General features: G+C 38.6%; 1 protein-coding gene across 2 annotated transcripts in view; it reads left to right on the forward strand.

Moving 5' to 3' along the window:
* Positions 1 to 22,328, forward strand: part of prickle2b (prickle homolog 2b) — a 192,281-nt gene that overhangs the window by 163,903 nt on the left and 6,050 nt on the right. For both annotated transcript variants that reach the window (XM_057846143.1, XM_057846144.1), the window contains 3 exons: positions 3,578 to 3,691; positions 5,647 to 5,784; positions 16,810 to 17,013. In XM_057846143.1, the coding sequence (XP_057702126.1) occupies positions 3,578 to 3,691; positions 5,647 to 5,784; positions 16,810 to 17,013 (456 nt within the window). The remainder of the gene's footprint in view (positions 1 to 3,577; positions 3,692 to 5,646; positions 5,785 to 16,809; positions 17,014 to 22,328) is intronic.

Raw genomic sequence — 22,328 nt, forward strand, 5'->3', positions numbered from 1 at the left:
CACATTTCTGGGGGAAATTTACTTGATAAAATCCAACACATAGAACAGATATGTCATCTTGAAAGGAAATTTAAAATAAAAATAATGTTACATGATTCATGAACAACGAAATGCAAATGTGGCCTGTATGTTAACGTAATGTAGCTATTAAGAGTTATTCAGATAACTATAGACCCTACTCACGTGACGTCACAGCCACGCCCCCGCACCATGTTGTCCGTATACTCGTCACATTCGCATTAGCGCTTCGTAAATTCCTCCTATTATGGCGTGTTTTTCTGCTCGTTAACATTAATAATCAAAATGGTGAAGTCGTGTGTGGCGGTCGGTTGCAAAAACAGAGAAGATAGACGGAGAGACTTGAAGTTTTACCGTATTCCGAGAGACCCGGAGAGGAGAGCGAGATTGACTGCTGCAATTCAACGAGAAAACTGGGCTCCAAACGACTACCACAGATTATGTAGTAGTCATTTTGTATCTGGTAAGATGCATTTATTATATATTTAGAGGGTTTTGGGCTGACAACCACAATTAAGATCATTGCTAGGCTAATCGCCGACAACATACACTCAGACGTTGTGAATGAACTACCTAAAAATATATAATTATAAGAGGATAATAAGACAGTTGTCATACAATTAATTTACAATTTCACTATTGAGGTCAAAAGCCAAAAAATAAATTCAAATAGGGACAATCTGGAGTAGTGCTATCACACTTCGTATTTTTTACATATTATATATGTATGTAGTGAGAGTGCTATCGCTAAACCATATAAACATTAAAAGCCCTAGCTCCATTGACAAATGACATGAAATACATTAGACTTGACAGTGGATGTTAGCAAGAACAAAAGATTTTGAATTGAAAATTTTGTAACTCACCTTCCCGAGCACAAGATAGATTCCTGCCGAATTTTCGTGGACGAGGACCTGTTTCACCCAACCAGCAACGAAGTATTTATAAGCCACCAAGCTCTTAAAGTTTCTCAAACTTTCGTGAGAATAGGCTGATTTTGTGTGGACAACATAGTTGTAAATATCAGGGTAGCTAGCAGATGTCAGGCAAAGACGGCGAAGACAGCAGGTCGAAAAACATCGATTTAGGCATCAAATATGGATCTGGCGAATGGATAAATTGAAGCTTTTCCACATAACGCCTTTTATGCAACGCATCCAATGAGTTTACAGCGTCAGATAACACCGGGGCTTCCATGAATTGCTCTATAACTTGCACGACTAATTGAAAACAATGAGAATAAGTCTAAAAAATACGGACAATATGGCGGCCGGATACAGCGACACGTCATTTTGTGACGTAGGTGAGTAGGGTCTATAGCATAAAGAACATGCTAACAAGTTTACCAAAGCATCGGTGTCACTCCAAAACACCAAAATAACATGTGAAATTATATCATAATGTGTTAATAATTTCACACATATGTCGCTCCTGAGTATAAGTCGCACCCGCAGCCAAACTGGGGGGGGGGGGGGGGGGGGTTTGGGGATGCGACTTACAGTCCAAAAAATACGGTAATTATCGTGCACAATATGTCTTCAGCTTGTATCCTCAAGGTGGTGAGCCTTTGACCTCCCAAATGTAACTCTTGTTATTGTTGGAAGTAGGGCTGCAGCTATCGATTATTTTAGTAGTCGATTAATCGATGAACTAGTGACTTCGAATATTCGAGTAATCGGATAAGGAACATGAAAAATTAAAATACCTGAGCTGAGCCTTAAACGGTATAAAAAAATAAATGCGGATCCAAGTACAACAAAAGAACAATTGGCTAACTTACATAGCAAAAGTCCGCTAGCTTAAATGCTATAAAATGCTAACTTTTCTTACAGTGCTCTTAACAAATGGTTCACATATTCCTAAACACAAAAAAAAAAAAAAAAAAACGGCTAAATATGCCTATAAACTAAATTATGAATGCATGAAAAACATTCTCTCAAACAAAAACTTATCTTATGTTGGTCTTAACAGGGAGCAGTTGGATTCAGCCATGTGAAATTCGGCAGAGCAGAGGGCAGTGTATCCACCCTAATCAATAAAACTTAATGCAAACACTTTCAAAATAAACCATTACAACGGCACTTTAATTAAACGAATACTCGAAGCAATAAAATTTAATTCGAATGTTTTTATCTAATCGAATACTCGAGTTAACCGATTAATCGTTGCAGCACTAGTTGGAAGTGCTTGGCATGTCTACTCCTCTGCATTTGTACTGTATAAGCATCTCATATATCCTGTGCCTTGATGCTGGACACACCTTTTTAGTCCGTGTGCAAAAACAGTTAATGGCAACAAAAGCAAACAATGGGAATCTGGTTACGTTTCCGACAAGAGTCACATGCTATTAATCTATCTGAACAGTAAACGTGCTTGTAGAAGTCTAAATAAAGGAAATGCCCTGTCTTTCCTTTCCGAGGAAAGGGATTCCCTGTCAACTGGACGAGATTTTCAGAAATAGTGTAAGAACAGTTTAGGTGTGGTCAAAATGTGTGCGCGCGACAGACAATGTGTTATTGCCAAGGACAAAGCTGATAGCACCTAGTCCGCAGATCTATTCATCTGACAGATGGGTTGTTGAAATTGTCCTGACCCAGTCAATGGTATTGATCACATTTTCATTTTAATGATTTGCTTCACGAGTCTTTGCAACAACAACAACAACAACAACAACAAAAAAAGCAACTGAGACGCTTATTGTATGTACATACTTGCAGTATTTGACTGTTTTTTTATTTCGCCTGTAGTTTACCTTTGTTCTAGAGGCTGTGTTTTAAATTCTGTCGTTTTCATGATCGCCCCCACATCCACTTACATTCATGTTTGAGTGCCCGACCTCCATCATACCTCGACCCCCTGTTACAGCGCAATAGCAAGACTACCATAAATAACTGGGGGATGACATTCATTGTCTGCCTTTGCAATGCAAAGAATGTCTTGGTAATTTGGAATGGACAGAATAACATTAATCCTGCTCTTGTACACTTGTTTCTTGAGTGCACACATTTCTACATGCATATGTGTTAATCACTTCTTATCCACGTGTGTGAGTGCACGCGCATGTGACAACTCATTAATGCATTCCCTTGTCCATGTGAAGAAACAGAAAGGCAAGGTTTCATTAAATCTTTGCTTATGTCCCATAAATCAAAGTAATTCCAGCTGTGTGTGTTTGTGCGCGTGTGCGAGTCCTCTACTGGTCAAAATTATTTTTGGACTCAATGTAAGTGAGGCAAAAAAATAAAAGAAGTAGCAGCTCATGCAGCCAACCATGTAATTGCAAAAAGGTATGTCAGGAAAGAGCTGACCATTTAGTAAAATCGAATTTTTACTAGGGTTGATGAAATCTGCCCCATAAATTAATGGACACCTACGACCACCAGGTTTGCTCAAAATGGGCCAGGTAGATTCTACACGCGAACAATGGGGGGTTTCCAGTAAGTTATGAATAATGGCCAAAGTGAAAGCTGTCCTCTATTTAATGATAAATATTTCTGTCATGCAAATGCTTAATATGGCTTCTAACATCCAAATCCATCCTCTCATGTGTCTCTGTCAGGTCCACCAGTACTACAGCTCCCTCCCTGAGGACAAGGTGCCCTACGTTAATAGTCCGGGAGAGAAATACAGAATCAAACAACTCCTCCATCAGCTGCCACCCCACGACAATGAGGTGAGAGACCAAACTGAGCCCCCCCCTTCCCCATTACCTTCATTTGTTTCCATCCATCTTCCCAGTCCTCCCTCCTTCAGGGCAAAGGAGAGAAAACAGAAATTCCATTAATAAAAGGTGGCTTGTGAAATCTTTGTTTGCATTGCTGCGTAGTAAATCTCAAGTATGTTAACTAGACTATAATTGAAAATTGGGCCATTGAATTTTACTTAACTGTACTAAATTGGTTTTACAGACTTGTGAGAGATGGATTAATAGGATTATTATTTGAAAAGTACATAATATAACCATTCTTGCAGTGTTGTTTTTGGGCAACCCTTTTAATTTTCGTCTTAGTCTTTTGGACGATAAAACTTTATTAGTCTTAGTCATACTTTATTCATTTCAATTTGACGTCATAACAATAATCACATGACTCCATTACACCAATCTGACGCAAGCTTGCTGTTCTCTGGTCACGCCAGCTTGTTCAATCATGTGGCATCTTTAAAGTACAGTTAAAAGTGAAGTATTTGACATAGACCGCTGTCTTCAACATGACTAGAAAGTGCGGATTTAAACCTCTCTCCTTGTTTTTATTCGGCACCGATTGACCACGGAAAACCGGAGATATGATCCTTTTGATTTTATAATAGTAACTACGAAGGAACTACTGTATTCACTATTCATACTAGGTACTATTTTCTCAACTCGAGGGCACTCATGCTCTTTGGATGAATAATGCGACAAATTCAATGATTTTTTTTTTTTTTTTTTTTGTATTTCTTTGGCTTAATGCGGTTATGTAATGGGTTATTGTACAATATCATTATAACAACAGTTCATATAGATAGGTTTGTGCTGAGAGAAAAAAAATAACTGTTTACAAAAAAATCAAACAAAAATAAGCAGTTACTCACAACGTTACTCATTACTTGAGTATTCTTTTCACTGAATACTTTTTTTACTTGTACTTGAGTACATTTTTTGTATGACTGCTCTTACTTTTACTAGAGTATTCTAATTTTGAAGTAAGGCTACTCTTACTTGAGTAAAATTTTTGGCTACTCTAGCCACTTCTTGTCTTCGTGTAATTTTTGTGACGAAAACTCAGACGAATTTCGTCTAGTTTTAGTCGAAATGTTATCGTCTGTAAAATTCCAAAGTTTTAGTCCAAACATAATTAAATAAATAAATAAAGGTTTTCAACAATTTCACATGAACATAGATAGACGAGCACATACTGTAGAGTCTACAAGGACAACGCCAACTTGGTGGTAATACACAGTCACCAGGAAAAAAGTTCATTATTTTCAATTAATTATATCCACTTGGACGCCACAAACTGTATGTATTTAAAATATATATATATATATATATATATATATATTTTTTTTTTTTTAATTTGCCCGAGAGTTTAAGAGGACGCTCCCTGTTAGCATTAGCCTAACGGTAACGCGAACATGAATGCTATGCTAAAGCTACGAGTTACGTTTAGTGTGTGATGATCACTCAGCACAGACCTTTAAAGGCTAAAGCAAGATAAGAAAACAAATCTTAACAAGTTTGTTTCAAAACAAGCAAGCCTGGAGAGGACACTGGTGAGTTGGCAGGGGGGGGGCGCAGCACGTCACATGAGGGACACAACCAGATACTGCTACGATGCAGGCTAACTACACATAAAAAGTCGTCATGTGATGTAAACGATGGGGCATTTTAGTATCATTTTCGTCTCATCAGACGAAAACTGGCATTTGTTTCGTTATGTTTTAATCTCCCAAAACACATTTTTAGCTTGTTATCTTCTCGTCATTGTCACGAAAAATTTTTCGTCGACGAAATATTTGCGTTATCATCATCGTTGACGAAAACAACACTGGATTTTTTTTAATAAATTTTGTTCAGTTTTCAAAAAGCCCAATTTAATTAGCCTTCCCTTCTGGCTTGTTCTCAATGAGCTTTTGTTCCATGTTCAGGTGCGTTACTGCAACAGTTTGGACGATGAGGAGAAGCGGGAGCTGAAGCTCTTCAGTAACCAACGGAAACGGGAAAACCTTGGCCGTGGCAATGTCCGGCCTTTTCCTGTCACGATGACGGGTGCCATCTGTGAACAGGTAGACATTTAAAAAATATATATATATTTTATATATTTGTTATATTCATACATTAAGTTAATACCATACATTGAAACTATTGATGATGGAAATCATCACTCTTTTAAATATCCTTTCTGATTGATGTAGCAATGAAAGGTCAAGGATGTGGCATGACCGTGATTCATGTGACAGACATAAGGAATAGAGAGCTAGCAGTTTGAAGGTCCTGAGAACATGAAGCAATGTACAGTATGTTACATATGGGCCAGAGATATGCCACTTAAAGTGTGTACGACAGGAGAAAAAAAGTCTAAAATAGGATTATTACGTGAATTAGAATCGTATTTTGAGACGATTCGTCTAAACAATTTAGCAAAGCACAGAAGACGAGAAAATAGTCTTTTAATTTGCCGGTTAGCCACGCCTAGCATTATGGGGCTCTAGCGTCCCCAACAGGTGGATGACATCAGCGGAGTCACAATTTCATCTGATTTAGTATGCAGCCCATTGAGGGGGAATTATTCACAACGAGGAAAACACGACGAAGAGAGCCGCAAAATGTCATTGTTTCAGTCTCTCTACGCCAATATTTTTACAGGATATTATTTTTATCCAAGTATTTTTTTTCCCCAATAGCTAAATAAATGGCATTATCATGACAAATAGCAGTCTTGTGCAAAATGGAATATGAAATAATAAAAATGCATTTATTCAAGACGACATGGCAAAATTACTCCATAATGGTCAAAACTGTCGACTTCACCTTTACTGTCGCACCTCCCGAACGATAGTTTATGCCACGTAAATCGGGCTTATGTCATTTCCCTTCGCCGGCTCCGGAAAATGTAAACAAACCAAGAGGCGTGACAACTAGCCGACATGCTTACCCGAACCGAGTGATGTTTCAAAGTCTTTGAAGCGGAAAATCAAACATAATTAGCCCAGATCGTTTCACATGACAACTGGGTTGTTGATTGTCTTCGCCGATCGGCAAACCGCCCGGCAGAGAGCAATTTACAGCTCATTTCACCGCTACTACATACAGGAGAGCTCGCCGAGGAAGCAGCTGGACAATGACCGCTGAACAAACCGGCCGACGTCTGAGGAGCGTGTAGCTGCCAAATGGTCAACAGGAATATGGCAAAATAATGCTTTACTACACGGCGAAGTCATAAACAGCCAGAGAGAGTCATAGGCGAGCGGCTGCAGTTGTTTTGCAGCTAACATGTGCAGCTAATGTGTATGAGGAGAGCTTTTTATGTGCCCATCCATAATCAAACGTAAGTAGTCCTTTATTTAAAGAAAGTTTGTAGCTTTTACTTTGTAATCGCTGTATTCGCGGCTATTTTTAACTCAAAGTTGCAATTTCTGATCGGTAGAAAAATTTGACAGAACGTCGGGCACATGAAGAGGGGAAAAAGCCGAGTATAGTGCTCTCCCGGCGGTAGGATGTGCGACAAGCTGTCGGCCGAGCGGCCTCTGCCATTCCAAACCATTCTATAATTATTGGGCAAAGAATTTGTCAAGAGAACTAAGCGCAATATAGGCCATCAGCTCAAGGTCATTTAAAATACATGCAATACCTCTATGTCAGTGTCAAAATTCTTAATGAAGGCAAACTTGTCAAGAGTTCTTATATTCAGTGTGTTTAAACATGTACTTTATAATGCGGGTTTTGTATTTTTTGTGTCAATTTATCAATGTTATTTTGTATATGTGTTAGTGTGTCAGTCGTCTTACTGTCATCTCAGCTGAGTCTTAAAACATGATGCCTGTGGGGCTTGTGTCAGTTTCAGCCTCATCAAAATTCTTGCGGGAAAACTTGCCGCAGTGCCTCATCCAATATTTAAGGTTTCATCCACATACTTTACACTCTTGAAGTGGCCTTTTGAAACCACAATATGAATGCTACACCCACTTTATATTTTAATGCATATATGAATAGGTTAATTACCTCACCCAGTATGTGAAACCTACAGAGAGCAGAGGCTATGTATTCAGTCCCGTATGTGCGTCTGTATGTTTGTGTTGAAGATAACTCAAAAATGAATAAAGGGATTATTATTAAACAAAGAGGATATATTTTTTATATGAAGCTGAAGAGGTGATTAAAATTTGGGGGTAATGAGGTCAAAGGTCACTGCGGTCAGAAATATGGAGAGTCTGAATTTGGCTGCTTAGGCAAAGGTCTGCTCTCTGAGTGGTCCTCTAGTTTACTGTTAAAACAATTTGTGTTTGCCTTCCTAATTAGTGCTACAACAAGTAACCGATTAACTCGAGTAATTCAATTAGGAAAAAAAGTTTTGAAACAAATTTTGCTGTTTCAAGTATTCATTTAATTAGAATTATGTTGTAATGGTTTGTTTTGCAAGTGTTTGCATTTAGTTTTATTGATTTGGGTGAATTCTCGGCCCTCTAGTGGCAACATTAAAAATGTTTGATTGTTGATTGTTTGTTTAAATGTTTTTTTATGCATTCGTAATTTAGTTTATAGGTATACTTATCCATTTTTGTGGGAATATGTGTTTGAACAATTTGTTAAAAGCATTAAAAGAAAAAAAAAATAGCATTTTATTGCATTTAAGCTAGCGGACTTGCTATGCAAGTTAGCCAATTGTTCCTTTGTTGTACTTAGAGCCTCATTTATTTATTTTATACCGTTTGAGGCCAAGCTCGGGTATTTTATTTTTTAAATGAAAGTGCAATTTTGCATAATTTGAAGAAACACTCAGAAATTTTATTTTGTATTCGCATTTAATGCTCTTTTGAAAGTGCTATCTTTGCAAGACTTTGTTTTACAGCTCCTAAAATTTATTCTGCAATGCATTAAATGTTCTTAATCAAATTACTCGATTATTCGAACTGGCTAGTTGGTAGATTAATCAATAGCTGCAGCCCTATTCCTAGTTTATGTTGTCTGGTCACTTTTATGTATTATACAGTATGACACTCGTCATTACATTTCACCGACGTCAAGCGTGCATTGACAGGCTAAATGTTCTCGCTGTACTTTTATTGGCAGATACTGTACTCTGTGCGTCTGATTTAGAGCTGAAACGAATACTCGAGCAACTCGAGTAACTCGAGTTTAAAAACTGATCCGAGTAATTTTATTCACCTCGAATAATCGTTTATTTTGACAGCTCTAAGCATCACGTTTTGCTCGGACTGCTTTTAATGCGGGACAGCGCGCTGATGTCACGTGCGTAGAGAAAGAAGCAAAAAAAAAACTTACTCCAGCCGACAGCTGCTACAAACGACGCCGACGTTGCTAAATACTAGCCCGCATGATGTTACGTTGGTGGCAGGTAGCGTCTGATGAGTCTCATAGAGATCACATGTATGTTGAACTAGATGCTTAATGACAGACTCGGCCGCGTCTGGGCAGCGTTAGCAAACAGCCGCCATCTTAAAGCAGTAAAGCGCTAAGCGCTAATAAAGAGCGCTAAGCGCTAATAAATACGATTAACGTTACTGTCACAAGCTCAAGTAACGTTAGCCCTGCGGAGGGCTAGGTTTCTAATAATTAGGACCACTTTCGATGTGTGGCTAACGTGTCTTACATACAGGCTTTAATATAACATAGTGTTGTGGAGTGATGAGGGTGTAAAATAAAAACTCAATAATGCTAACTATCAATTTTAGCTCAGTAGTCATTGCTGGATAAAACACCAAGTAGCACTGGTCCCTAATGTGCTCCAATACAGCCTGTATCATACATTTATTTTGAACACTGCAAAAACTCAAAATCCTATCAGGACTTACAGTTTAGACTAACTTAAAACTTAACAAGAACTTAAAAATGGCTTGACACAAATAATAATAATAATACATTTTATTTCTAGAGCGCTTTTCAAACACACAAAGACGCTTCACAAGAGACATGGAATCACAGTACGATAAAAAGGTATTAAAAGGATAAAAAATTAAAAGCACAATAAAAAGAAGTAAAAATATGACAGCTAGGGGTTATGGTGGGTAAGAAAGAGTGACCAGGTGTGTTTTCAAATAGAAATTCAATTGAAACATGTGGGGAAAAAATCTTAACTTTTAAGTAATGTGTGTTATCAAGCGTAACGGCATTTATACATATATATATATATATATATATATTTTTTTTTTTCTTCTTCTTCTTTTTTAATAAGATCTAAAGATTTTTTGAGTGAAAGCAGTGAATTAGTCTTTTTTTATTCTAGTTACATCTGAGATGCAATTGTTGGCTGTTTTCAACAATATACATCGAAAATAAAGACATTGATTGACTGAAAATGGTTCAAGATTAGATGAAATGTCTTGTTTTCTCATGTATATTTATAATTGCTCTTTATCTAAAAATATATTTGTTTTATCCAATTACTCGATTAATCGATAGAATTTTCAGTCGATTACTCGATTACTAAAATATTCGATAGCTGCAGCCCTAGTCTGATTTTTAGCCACATTAGATTGGGGCGTGATTCAACAAATCATAATTGTCACACGAACCTTGTAGGACTCATTGAGAAGTAAAATCCTGCCAATTATTGTAACATATGCACAGCATTCAGATGAAGAGTGGATCCAATATATGTCCTGTTGGAGCCTCCGATGAACATTTGGTTGAAAGCTTTTGTTTCACATTTTCTCATCAGATATTGGCATAAGCACACAGAGCACGTACATGAAGGATAAGACTGTTGAGTGTGTATTGATTAAAGCCCATCCTTCTCAACTGCCTCCATGCAGCTGTAAGCCTTGTTCGTGTTAGACAGACTGATTGTAACCCTCCCCTTGTCACCATCTTCTATCCATCGTGCTCCTCTAAATCTACTTTTCCCTCCTGAACTTTGACCCCTCCTCCTTCACTTTCCTTCTTGTTTATCACGCCAACTCCTCTACCTTGACTCCTATGTGCAGATCTGTCTTCCATCCATATATCTCTCCCCTTTCGTTTTTTCCCTTTTGCCCCACCAGTGTTCACCATTCCAATTCCTCTGACGTTGAAGGTCACATGTGTAAGCACATTTTTTCATTTGAGTTTTCATGAAAAATACATAGAACGATAAAGAGCTTTGAAAGTGGACTGCAACGACTAGAAAGGATTGTGTAATGGCACTGTCGCAGAAAGTTATTCCGCATATCACCAACCTTTACCCTCCGTTATAGCATCGGTTCGAAGATGAAGGTGATCTGTGACTGTGTAATGCTGCACAACAGCAGCTTGATTGGAGAGCGATTTGATCACTTAAAGGAGAAATGGGGCTATTTCAAAGCACCTTTGATCTATGAATGTCATTGTTAGAGTACTGGCTGGACCGCAGTGGTCCAATATTGAATGTTCTCCTGCCATTCATCATTTTTATGGAGCAAAAATGTCTTTTGTTTGAAAAATTACTATATTGATTGACAGATTCATTTTCCAAATTATTTAACTTTCAGCTGCCAAGCTTTCATTAGACACTAAATTAGGCTCATCTGTCCATTGGTTGCCAAGAATAATGATGAACATTGACTAATTCATTTAACATTATGTTAATTATTTCAAACTGCAATGTCTCATACTGAGGGCATTGATGATATTTTCCTTTAGGGCAAAATATAAGAAACACCCTTACGTTATGTATACTAGGGGTGTGACAAAATATCGAAATGGTGTTTGATCGTGATACTTTGTATCCCAAAAGGTTATCGATATGCTTCTGCCAAAAATTGAGATATCGTTTTAAAGAGGTGACAATGTAAAGGGACCAACAAGTTGCTACCAAAATCTTCCACCATAATAGTGTCTCAGGTAACTCTAAGGCTGCCATTGACGGTGCTCGACGCCCAATCCATTTAGACTGGGAACGTCTGTTCACTCGAAATAGGGCTGCAGCTATCGATTATTTTAGTAGTCGATTAATCGATGAAATATTTAGTTTGAATAATCGAGTAATCCAATAAGGAACATAAAAAATTAAAATACCTGAGCTGAGTCTCACTATGTACAACAAAAGAACAATTGGCTATTTTACATCGCAAAAGTCCGCTAGCTTAAATGCTATAAAATGCTAACGCTTTTTTTTACAATGCTCTTAACAAATGGCTCAGACACATATTCCCACCAAGAATGGCTAAATATACCTTTAATCTAAATTAAGAATGCTTTCAAAAAAATCATTAGCTCAAACAAAAACTTAGCTTATGCTGGTCTTAACAGGGAGCAGATGGATTCAGACATGTGAAATGAGGTAAGACTCGAGGGCCGTGTATCCACCCAAACCAGTAAAAAAAAAAAATGCAAACACTTTCAAAACAAACAATTAGAACGCCACTTTAATTTAAACGAATACTCGAAGCAGCAAAATTTAATTTGAATCTTTTTTTCTAATCGAATACTCAAGGTAATCGATTAATCGTTGCAGCACTAATTCGAAACCAGAGCATTCGCAGTCATTCTGTCCGATTTTCGGGGCATTTACAGGTCACTTGCTCATTTTCACGTTATTTCCTGTTGAGGTTGAGTCACTGCCTATTCATTCGGGTGATTCCCAGGCAGTGTTGGGAATAACGCCGTTATAAATAACGCCGTTACATAACGGAGTGATTTTTTCAGTTACGGGGTAATCTAATTATTTCTTCCGCCGTTACCGTTACTGACGGTCAAAAGCGGTGCGTTACTTACTCTGAATAAATTGAAGAAACTACCAGCCGTAACGAGTCTACTCATCTCTGTTTATTTGTCATCCAAGACTTTGGGTGCGTTCCGGTTCGAGAATAGCGCACGTTTTTTGTTTTGTGCTTTTTCTTAGCAAAGATATACCACACAGGATGTGCTGGCACTCTGTTTCTTTAATAGCACATATAACTTCAACATTAACACAAACGTACGGCTCTCGGCAGGCCGTGTCTCTAACTCACTCCCGCATCATATGAGCAAAACAATAGTGCCTCGGATAATTCTGTATCAGAATATTACAGCACGTACTTCTTATGACTCCAGGCTGTTTGTCCCTGCTCATTCAATTAGACAATGCTTTCCAAAGCTTGCTAACGTTTCTGTGTTTGCTGCACCTGATTGCTAGCCTCGTTCCCATCCCCCATTGTCAGCCAGCAAGAATGACAAGGCAAGGCAAGGCAAATTTATTTATATAGCACAATTCAACACAAGGCAACTCAAAGTGCTTTACATCACATGAAGACCATAAAAAAATCACATTTAAATCAACACAACGTAAAAACCAAGACAAATGATCGCATTTAATCACAGAATAAAAATAAATAAATAAAAATAAAACAAAAATAAAAATAAAGCAAAAACTACTACTACTAATAATCATTGAAATCAGCAATGGAGATAAGCACAAGAGGAATAGAAGGCAGGTAGGTTGAAATATATAGACAGTTATGGATATGCAGTGCCAAACAAAAGTGTTTTTAGCCCTGATTTAAAGGAGCTAACAGTTTGAGCATACTTCAGACGTTCGGGTAATAGGCCTGAACGATATTGGGAAAAACTATTGCTGCGATTTTTTTTTGGGTTTGCGATATTTTGCGATATTATATTGCGATATTAAAAAAAATTCATATATATATTTTTTCAAGATATTTTCACAAGATGACTTAAATAGCTGTTTGGAAAGACTTTAGATCACCACAGTGTACAGTCATCCCTTGTTTTTCGCGGTTAATGGGGACCAGAACCCGCCGCGATAAGTGAAAAACCGCGAAGTAGCCCACCCCCCCATTTTAATTTTTTTTTTTGTGTGTTTTTTGTGCCCAATGTATTTATTCAGATTTAGCATTGGAAAGAGATACATACAGGTTGACCCAAAAAAAAGTTTACACTCAGTTGACTGCTTGTTTAAAAGCCATTGAAACATATCTAAATAGGTTGTCATGCGTAAGTGATTCATTAAGGTCACTCAATGCAGCTGGTAATCTCTCGTCTCTACAATTCCTGTGCTTCTGCTGAAAATGAAGAAAACTTTAGCTGTACCTGAATTGCTGCGTGCCGGTCTGACACCTACTGAGATTGCAGCAAATCTGAGAATATCCAGATGTGCAGTCTACAAAGTTATAAGAAGCTGAAAGATATTGGAACGGCCTCACGAAAACCTGGGTCTGGAAGTGCCGATCTGTGCGGACCAAAAAGTTGATTGACAAGGTGATATGTGGCCACCCCAGAGTCCAGATCTCAATCCCCTGGATTATAGCATATGGGCAACTGTGGAGGACAGTGCCTGTAAGAAGCCACAAACTTCTGTGGCAGCCTTGGAGAGGTCCATTGTTAGATCTTGGGAAAAGATGACAGCATCCTACATAAAGAAGCGTTCCGCAGGCGCCTGGAGGCTGTTGTGACACTTAAGGGAGGACACATTGAAAAATAGAGTGTACTGTACATGTTCTTTACAATAATGTATAATTTGTGATTCAATTCTAATTCTAAGATGAATAAACATGGCATTTAAGTTGTATTATGGCAGTGTAAACTTTTTTTTGGGTCACCGTGTATAAGACATGTTTTTTTCTCCCCCCCCCAACTTCCCCCCCCCAAAGTGATTTAAAAAATGTATATAAATAAATGGTTTTTAAGCACTTCAAATTTCATAATGATGATAAGTTTTAAACATAACTGTCCAACCAAATCATTTTTGAACAAGAATAAAGTACTGTAGCAGATAAATGCTTGGCTTTATTAAATGCTTCTGTTTATCTATCTATCTAGCTGTGACCGTTGAAGTGACATGTAGAAATTTCAAACTCCTCATGATCACTTCTGGCATTTAAATGTCTCCAACGTCCCCACAGTACACACATTCATTCCAGCGCCGCTTCCTTTCAACAAGTTAAACGATGATTGACAGATGCCCGTGTGAAGTCTGCTTCTTTGGCCAGATCAAAGCCATTGTTGTGCTGCAGTGACTGAGAGGATCAAAAGCCTGGGAGAGGGAGGGTAGGAGGCTGTGCGCAGACCAGAAAGTGAGGCGTATGTGGATAAAAAAAAAGAAAAACAATCGCACGTGCTTGCGATGGGACTATTGCGCACACGCACATCGCGATGGTGATGTTTAAACGATATATCGTTCAGGCTTATCGGGTAACTTGTTCCAGAGGTGAGGAGCATAATAACTAAATGCTGCCTCACCCTGCTTGGTTCTTGTTCTTGGAACATGCAGAAGACCCCTTCCAGATGACCTTAGGGGTCCAGATGTCTCATAGGAATCTAACAAGTCAAGCATATATTTTGGTCCAGGGCCATTAAGTGTTTTGTAGACGAGCAGTAGTATTTTATAGTCTATCCTTTGACTCACTGGAAGCCAGTGTAGCGATTTCAAAACCGGTGTACTGTAATGTGGTCCAGCTTCCTTGTATTTGTGAGGACTCTGGCTGCAGCATTCTGTACTAGCTGCAGCTTCCTGACTGATTTTTTATCAAGACCTGTAAATATACCGTTGCAGTAGTCCAATCTGCTGAAAATGAATGCATGCATAAGTTTTTCCATGTCTTGTTGAGTCAGAAGCCCCTTAATTCTGGTTATATTTTTTAGGTGGTAATAAGCGGATTTAGTGACGGACTTTAGATGGCTATCAAATTTTAGGTCTGAGTCAATAATTACGCCAAGGTTTCTGACTTGATTTGTAGCTGTAAGTGACATTGTGCTAAGTTGGCTGCTTATCTTTGACCTTTCCTTTTTTGGCCCAAAAATGATCACCTCTGACTTCTCCACATTTAACTGGAGAAAATTCTGGCACATCCATTCATTGATTTGACGAATGCATTTACTCAGGGAGACTAAGGGACTATAATCATGTGGGGACACAGAAATGTATGCTGAAATGAATGCTGCTTCCATCTTGAGGACAGCAGACGCTTTGAGGGTGACGGGAGGAATAGGGGAACGAGGCTACCTGAATGCACCCCCTGGATAGATGCGATGGAAGTGATTGTGATTGGCTGAGGGTTAGAGTCATGTGTCATGGTAAGCCAATCAGAGCCGGTGTTTTCACACACAAACCGGAACAGCGCGTGCGGCAAACACAGACACGCAAAACAGATGCAGAGGGGAGGGATATGATGGCTGAGCATTCAGAGGAAAATTTGTCCTTTACGAGGTGGAGATATAAACACTCTTTCAAATCAAAATACTTGAAGTACAGTAGGCTATGTCTACTTGACCAGTTGTCTCAGGTTGTGAGAGTTAGATTTAATTTATTAAACTCACTTTATATTGTTTACTGCTGATTGTTATTTTTTTATATTGTTTACTCTTTATTTTTGTTGCACTTCTAGTGTAGGATAAATCTGTTGCTGGTGAGGTGCAATAAATATTACAAGGTTCTATAACACAACTACCAGTCTGTTCTTCTCTATTCAACTGACTCGAATACTGCTCAGAAAACTTCAAATTCTTTGACATACAACAACTTCTTTTTAAAGTAACGGAAATAGTTACTTTCCCTGGTAAGTAGGTACTTTTACTATAAAGTTATTCAGTTACTAAGTTATTTTTTAAAAGAAGTAGTGCGTAACTATAAATAATTACTTTTTTAAAGTAATGTGCCCAACACTGTTATCAGGTCACTTCCTGTTCTGGAACTCAAAATAAAAAGGAAGTGACCCATAAAATACCCCAAAGTCAACAAGTAACTGAAAATCAACAGGTAAATCACCTTAAATGGCCCAAAATTACTTCATTGCCTGGCATTGGCTGCCAGTGACGGCCTTAGACGTTCAGTCCGTTTGAAGTGGGAGGGATGGCAGCGAATGAACGAATGTTCACTCGCTGCCACCCTCCCAGTTCAAATGGATTGGACGTCTACAAGTGATACTTATTCCAATTCACAGCAGAAGCTTGTTTTTCTGTTTATTAGTTGTTTGTAGAGTATCCTAGAATGATTTCCTGACCAATGTATCGATAATCGTTGTATCGCCATGTCGTCAGATCATCGTTTTGTGAGCTTTGTATAGCAAATCGTATCGTATCATGAGGTAACAAGAGGTTCTCACTCATAATGTATACCATGTGTATGTACAGCGAACATATTGGGATAAAACTGCATCTTCTCGTCCATCTGTTTTCAGTGTGGCGGGCAGATAAATGGTGGTGACATTGCGGTGTTTGCATCTCGCGCCGGACACGCCTTGTGTTGGCACCCGGCTTGCTTCGTGTGCAGCATGTGCAAAGAACTCCTGGTGGACCTCATCTACTTCTACCAAGACGGGAAGATCTACTGCGGCCGGCACCATGCGGAGAGGCTGAAACCGCGCTGCACAGCTTGTGATGAGGTAGACGCCAGTCATGAGCAAGTCTGCATGTGGATAATCATGTGCTGACACTTCACCATGATTAACACACACACGCACACACTCTCTGCACATTGCTTAAGTATGCACTAAACTACTGTCATATGATGCTCACTGGTTTTACTCACTCACACGCGCACTCACGCTTTTAAACTTGATACATTTTCTTCAGCTCTAATAAATCTCTGCGCTATTATCATAAATTTCCCTCTCTAAATGAGGACACTAACACTCTACCTTCTTAAAATACACAGTAAGGGCTGTAAAATGAGATAATTTAATTAAACATCACATGATTGTCCATGACTACTCACAATGTTTTCATCATCAATCATCTTTTCAAAATGAACCATAAAACCATATTTTCGAGAACTTAATAGTGTTCCCTTCTTTGCCATTGTGTTGTATTTGCTACATAACCAGAGGCAAGCGTCTGGAACTCGTCATTATTCAGTTGAATTGTATCACAAATGCATTACCAATGCGAACCCCCATCTTTGCAGTTTCAAATAGCCTCCGAGTTGTGGACGGCACACACTCCCATTCTTGTGTCACGCACTATAAGTGCTTTGAAGGTGTATTAAATGTTATCCCTTTCTCCACAGTAGGATAATGAAAAAGACACTGTACAGTAAAATCAAACTTGCCTGCTGCCTTGTTGTCTGGACCAAAGCATGAATTATTACCAGCTAATTCAACTGCCATGCTTCAGAAATTCAGCAACAGACATGACAAACAATGATTACTAACAACATGAAGGAACCAGCCTGGAGTAACTAAATAAAGAAGCACTTCAATTCATTCCAGACTTGGTCACACATGGCACCTAAATCTCACTTGATTTGACGACTGTGAAATTCCTTATCTGGTACATTTCCCTGGCCCTGGTGTTTGAAACAGATGGGCTAGGGACCAGGACAATGGCTCGTACAGAAATTACTTGGTCCCCCCAGGATTGATAAATCTAAATTCAAGACTTTTAAGACCTTTTTTAATGCCATTTCAACTGAAAATTAATACTTTTCTCGCACCCATTATTTAGATAATATTTAATCATATTAAAAAATAAAGCACTGAACATCAAATTTAAACTCAGTTACTAAGTGTGTTTGACAAAAGAATGCACATTTATTGAAGATACAATTAAAACAAGAAGTTTTGTGCCACAGACCGGCCGTCTTTATGTCATGACCTACCTTATTAAAATATTGTAATAATAATCATGCTGTCAAGCGATTAATTTTTTAAAATCGCGACTAATCGCATGCTGTCAATAGTAAACTTGCGATTTTTTAAAATGCATAAATTATATATTTCAATTTCTAAATACACCTCTTAGCACAGGAGTTCATCAAATTTAAGCCTCATTAGAAACAAGAAAAGAGTTTTCCTTTACACTTGTAAAGATGAATCAAATATGAATTTTCCCCAAATAACTTGTAAAAAGGGAGGCACAGAGGAAGAGCATGTCTACTGACAGTTCTGAGATCAAGGGCTCAAGCGCAGGTTCTGTGTGAAGTTACCATTTTATTTTTGGGGTACTAGCTATAATTTTATCTTACAGTGCCTTGCAAAAGTATTCGGCCCCCTTGAATCTTGCAACCTTTCGCCACATTTCAGGCTTCAAACATAAAGATATGAAATTTAATTTTTTTGTCAAGAATCAACAACAAGTGGGACACAATCGTGAAGTGGAACAACATTTATTGGATAATTTAAACTTTTTTAACAAATAAAAAACTGAAAAGTGGGGCGTGCAATATTATTCGGCCCCTTTACTTTAAGTGCAGCAAACTCACTCCAGAAGTTCAGTGAGGATCTCTGAATGATCCAATGTTGTCCTAAATGACCGATGATGATAAATAGAATCCAAATGTGTGTAATCAAGTCTCCGTATAAATGCACTTGCTCTGTGATAGTCTCAGGGTTCTGTTTAAAGTGCAGAGAGCATTATGAAAACCAAGGAACACACCAGGCAGGTCCGAGATACTGTTGTGGAGAAGTTTAAAGCCGGATTTGGATACAAAAAGATTTCCCAAGCTTTAAACATCTCAAGGAGCACTGTGCAAGCCATCATATTGAAATGGAAGGAGCATCATACCACTGCAAATCTACCAAGACCCGGCCGTCCTTCCAAACTTTCTTCTCAAACAAGGAGAAAACTGATCAGAGATGCAGCCAAGAGGGCCATGATCACTCTGGATGAACTGCAGAGATCTACAGCTGAGGTGGGAGAGTCTGTCCATAGGACAACAATCAGTCGTACACTGCACAAATCTGGCCTTTATGGAAGAGTGGCAAGAAGAAAGCCATTTCTCAAAGATATCCATAAAAAGTCTCGTTTAAAGTTTCCCACAAGCCACCTGGGAGACACACCAAACATGTGGAAGAAGGTGCTCTGGTCAGATGAAACCAAAATTGAACTTTTTGGCCACAATGCAAAACGATATGTTTGGCGTAAAAGCAACACAGCTCATCACCCTGAACACACCATCCCCACTGTCAAACATGGTGGTGGCAGCATCATGGTTTGGGCCTGCTTTTCTTCAGCAGGGACAGGGAAGATGGTTAAAATTGACGGGAAGATGGATGCAGCCAAATACAGGAACATTCTGGAAGAAAACCTGTTGGTATCTGCACAAGACCTGAGACTGGGACGGAGACTTATCTTCCAACAGGACAATGATCCAAAACATAAAGCCAAATCTACAATGGAATGGTTCAAAAATAAACGTATCCAGGTGTTAGAATGGCCAAGTCAAAGTCCAGACCTGAATCCAATCGAGAATCTGTGGAAAGAGCTGAAGACTGCTGTTCACAAACACTCTCCATCCAACCTCACTGAGCTCGAGCTGTTTTGCAAGGAAGAATGGGCAAGAATGTCAGTCTCTCGATGTGCAAAACTGATAGAAACATACCCCAAGCGACTTGCAGCTGTAATTGGAGCAAAAGGTGGCGCTACAAAGTATTAATGCAAGGGGGCCGAATAATATTGCACGCCCCACTTTTCAGTTTTTTATTTGTTAAAAAAGTTTAAATTATCCAATAAATTTTGTTCCACTTCACGATTGTGTCCCACTTGTTGTTGATTCTTGACAAAAAATTAAAATTTTATATCTTTATGTTTGAAGCCTGAAATGTGGCAAAAGGTTGCAAGGTTCAAGGGGGCCGAATACTTTTGCAAGGCACTGTATATTAGACTGACTTTTTAAAGAATGAGGAACCTTTTGCAGGTGTTTTGAATTACACATGTGGCATGTGTCAACAAAACTGAAGCTTTTCATCATTTTTTTTTTTTTTTTGGTTTGTGGTACATGCAAATTGACATACTCAATTTTGTTGGTTTAATCTACCAAAATAAAACTTTTACTTGATATTCTAAATTTTGGGGGCGTACTGTATATAGTTTAAATAAATAAAAAATTAATGTAATATATCATTACTTATGAGTGTTTTCATATTATTCATGACATAAAATTACCGCAATTAAATGTGAAAGATTGAATGATTGATTGAAAGAATAATTGAACTCACCAAAACGGCTGTTTCCCAATGCACTTATACAGTTCAGACACCTGTGTATTTCAGGGTAGTTCACGCTCATCAATCCACCTCAGAGTGCAATGTTTTGGTTTAAAATGCCCAACTTATGTTTTGCCTGAGAACGTGGATTTCACTCCAATCCTCCATCTTTGTGCCCAAAAATAGTGCCTGGAGCCTCCATGGTGGAAGTTTTAGTGGTGCTCTCATGAAAAATATTTCATTCTGCATGTTCATTTACGGTTTATCGCTGTACTTTTATCCAAACATACTCAAAAACAACGATAATGGGTCGCGCCAACAGCCAGACGTGTTCACGCTTGTCATACTGCCTCAACGTGCCCCATTTCGGCCATTAAAACCCAAAATTAAGTTTTTCTAGAATCAAGTCAACAGGCTGATATAGACCCTACTCACGTGACATCACAGCCACGCCCCCGCGCCATGTTGTCCGTATACTCGTCATGTTAATGCATTAGCGCTTCGTATATTCCTCCTATTATGGCGTGTTTTTCTGCTCGTTAACATTAATAATCAAAATGGTGAAGACGTGTGTGGCGGTCGGTTGCAAAAACAGAGAAGATAGACGGAGAGACTTGAAGTTTTACCGTATTCCGAGAGACCCGGAGAGGAGACCGAGATTGACTGCTGCAATTCGACGAGAAAACTGGGCTCCAAACGACTACCACAGATTATGTAGTAGTCATTTTATATCTGGTAAGATGCATTTAATATATATTTAGAGGGTTTTGGGCTGACAACCACAATTTAAAATCATTGCTAGGCTAATCGCCGACAACATACACTCAGACGTTGTGAATGAACTACCTGAAAATATATAATTATAAGGGGATAATCAGACAGTTGTCATACAATTAATTTACAATTTCACTATTGAGGTCAAAAGCCAAAAAATAAATTCAACTAGGGACAATCTGGAGTAGTGCTATCGCACTTCATATTTATTACATATTATATATGTATGTCGTGAGAGTGCTATCGCTAAACCATATAAACATTAAAAGCCCTAGCTCCATTGACAAATGACATGAAATACATTAGACTTGACAGTGGATGTTAGCAAGAACAAAAGATTTTGAATTGAAAATTTCGTAACTCACCTTCCCGAGCACAAGATAGATTCCTGCCGAATTTTCGTGGACGAGGACCTGTTTCACCCAACCAGCAACGAAGTATTTATAAACCTCCATGCTCTTAAAATTTTTCAAACTTTCGTGAGAATAGGCTGACTTTGTGTGGACAAGATAGTTGTAAATATCAGGGTAGCTAGCAGATGTCAGGCAAAGACGGCGAAGACAGCGTGTCGAAAAACATCGATTTAGGCATCAAATATGGATCTGGCGAATGGATAAACTGAAGCTTTTCCACATAACGCCTTTTATGCAACGCATCCAATGAGTTTACAGTGTCAGATAACACCGGGGCTTCCATGAATTGCTCTATAACTTGCACGACTAATTGAAAACAATGAGAATAAGTCTAAAAAATACGGACAATATGGCGGCCGGATACAGCGACACGTCATTTTGTGACGTAGGTGAGTAGGGTCTATTATGATACTCTTTCCCAGAGGCAGAGCTGGCGGCATTGGAGAATGAGAAGGAGCTTGTTGTGGGGTATCGAATTTCAAACTACGGAATGCTAGAAGGGCCACAATTTATCGCGCAAAGCGGGGTTGCATGATGCCGTTAGTAAATAGTTTAACTGAAAGCTTCGTTAAAAATGTGTATTACGAC

The sequence above is a fragment of the Corythoichthys intestinalis genome, chromosome 9 (assembly GCF_030265065.1).
Source record: "Corythoichthys intestinalis isolate RoL2023-P3 chromosome 9, ASM3026506v1, whole genome shotgun sequence".
NCBI lineage: Eukaryota > Metazoa > Chordata > Actinopteri > Syngnathiformes > Syngnathidae > Corythoichthys > Corythoichthys intestinalis.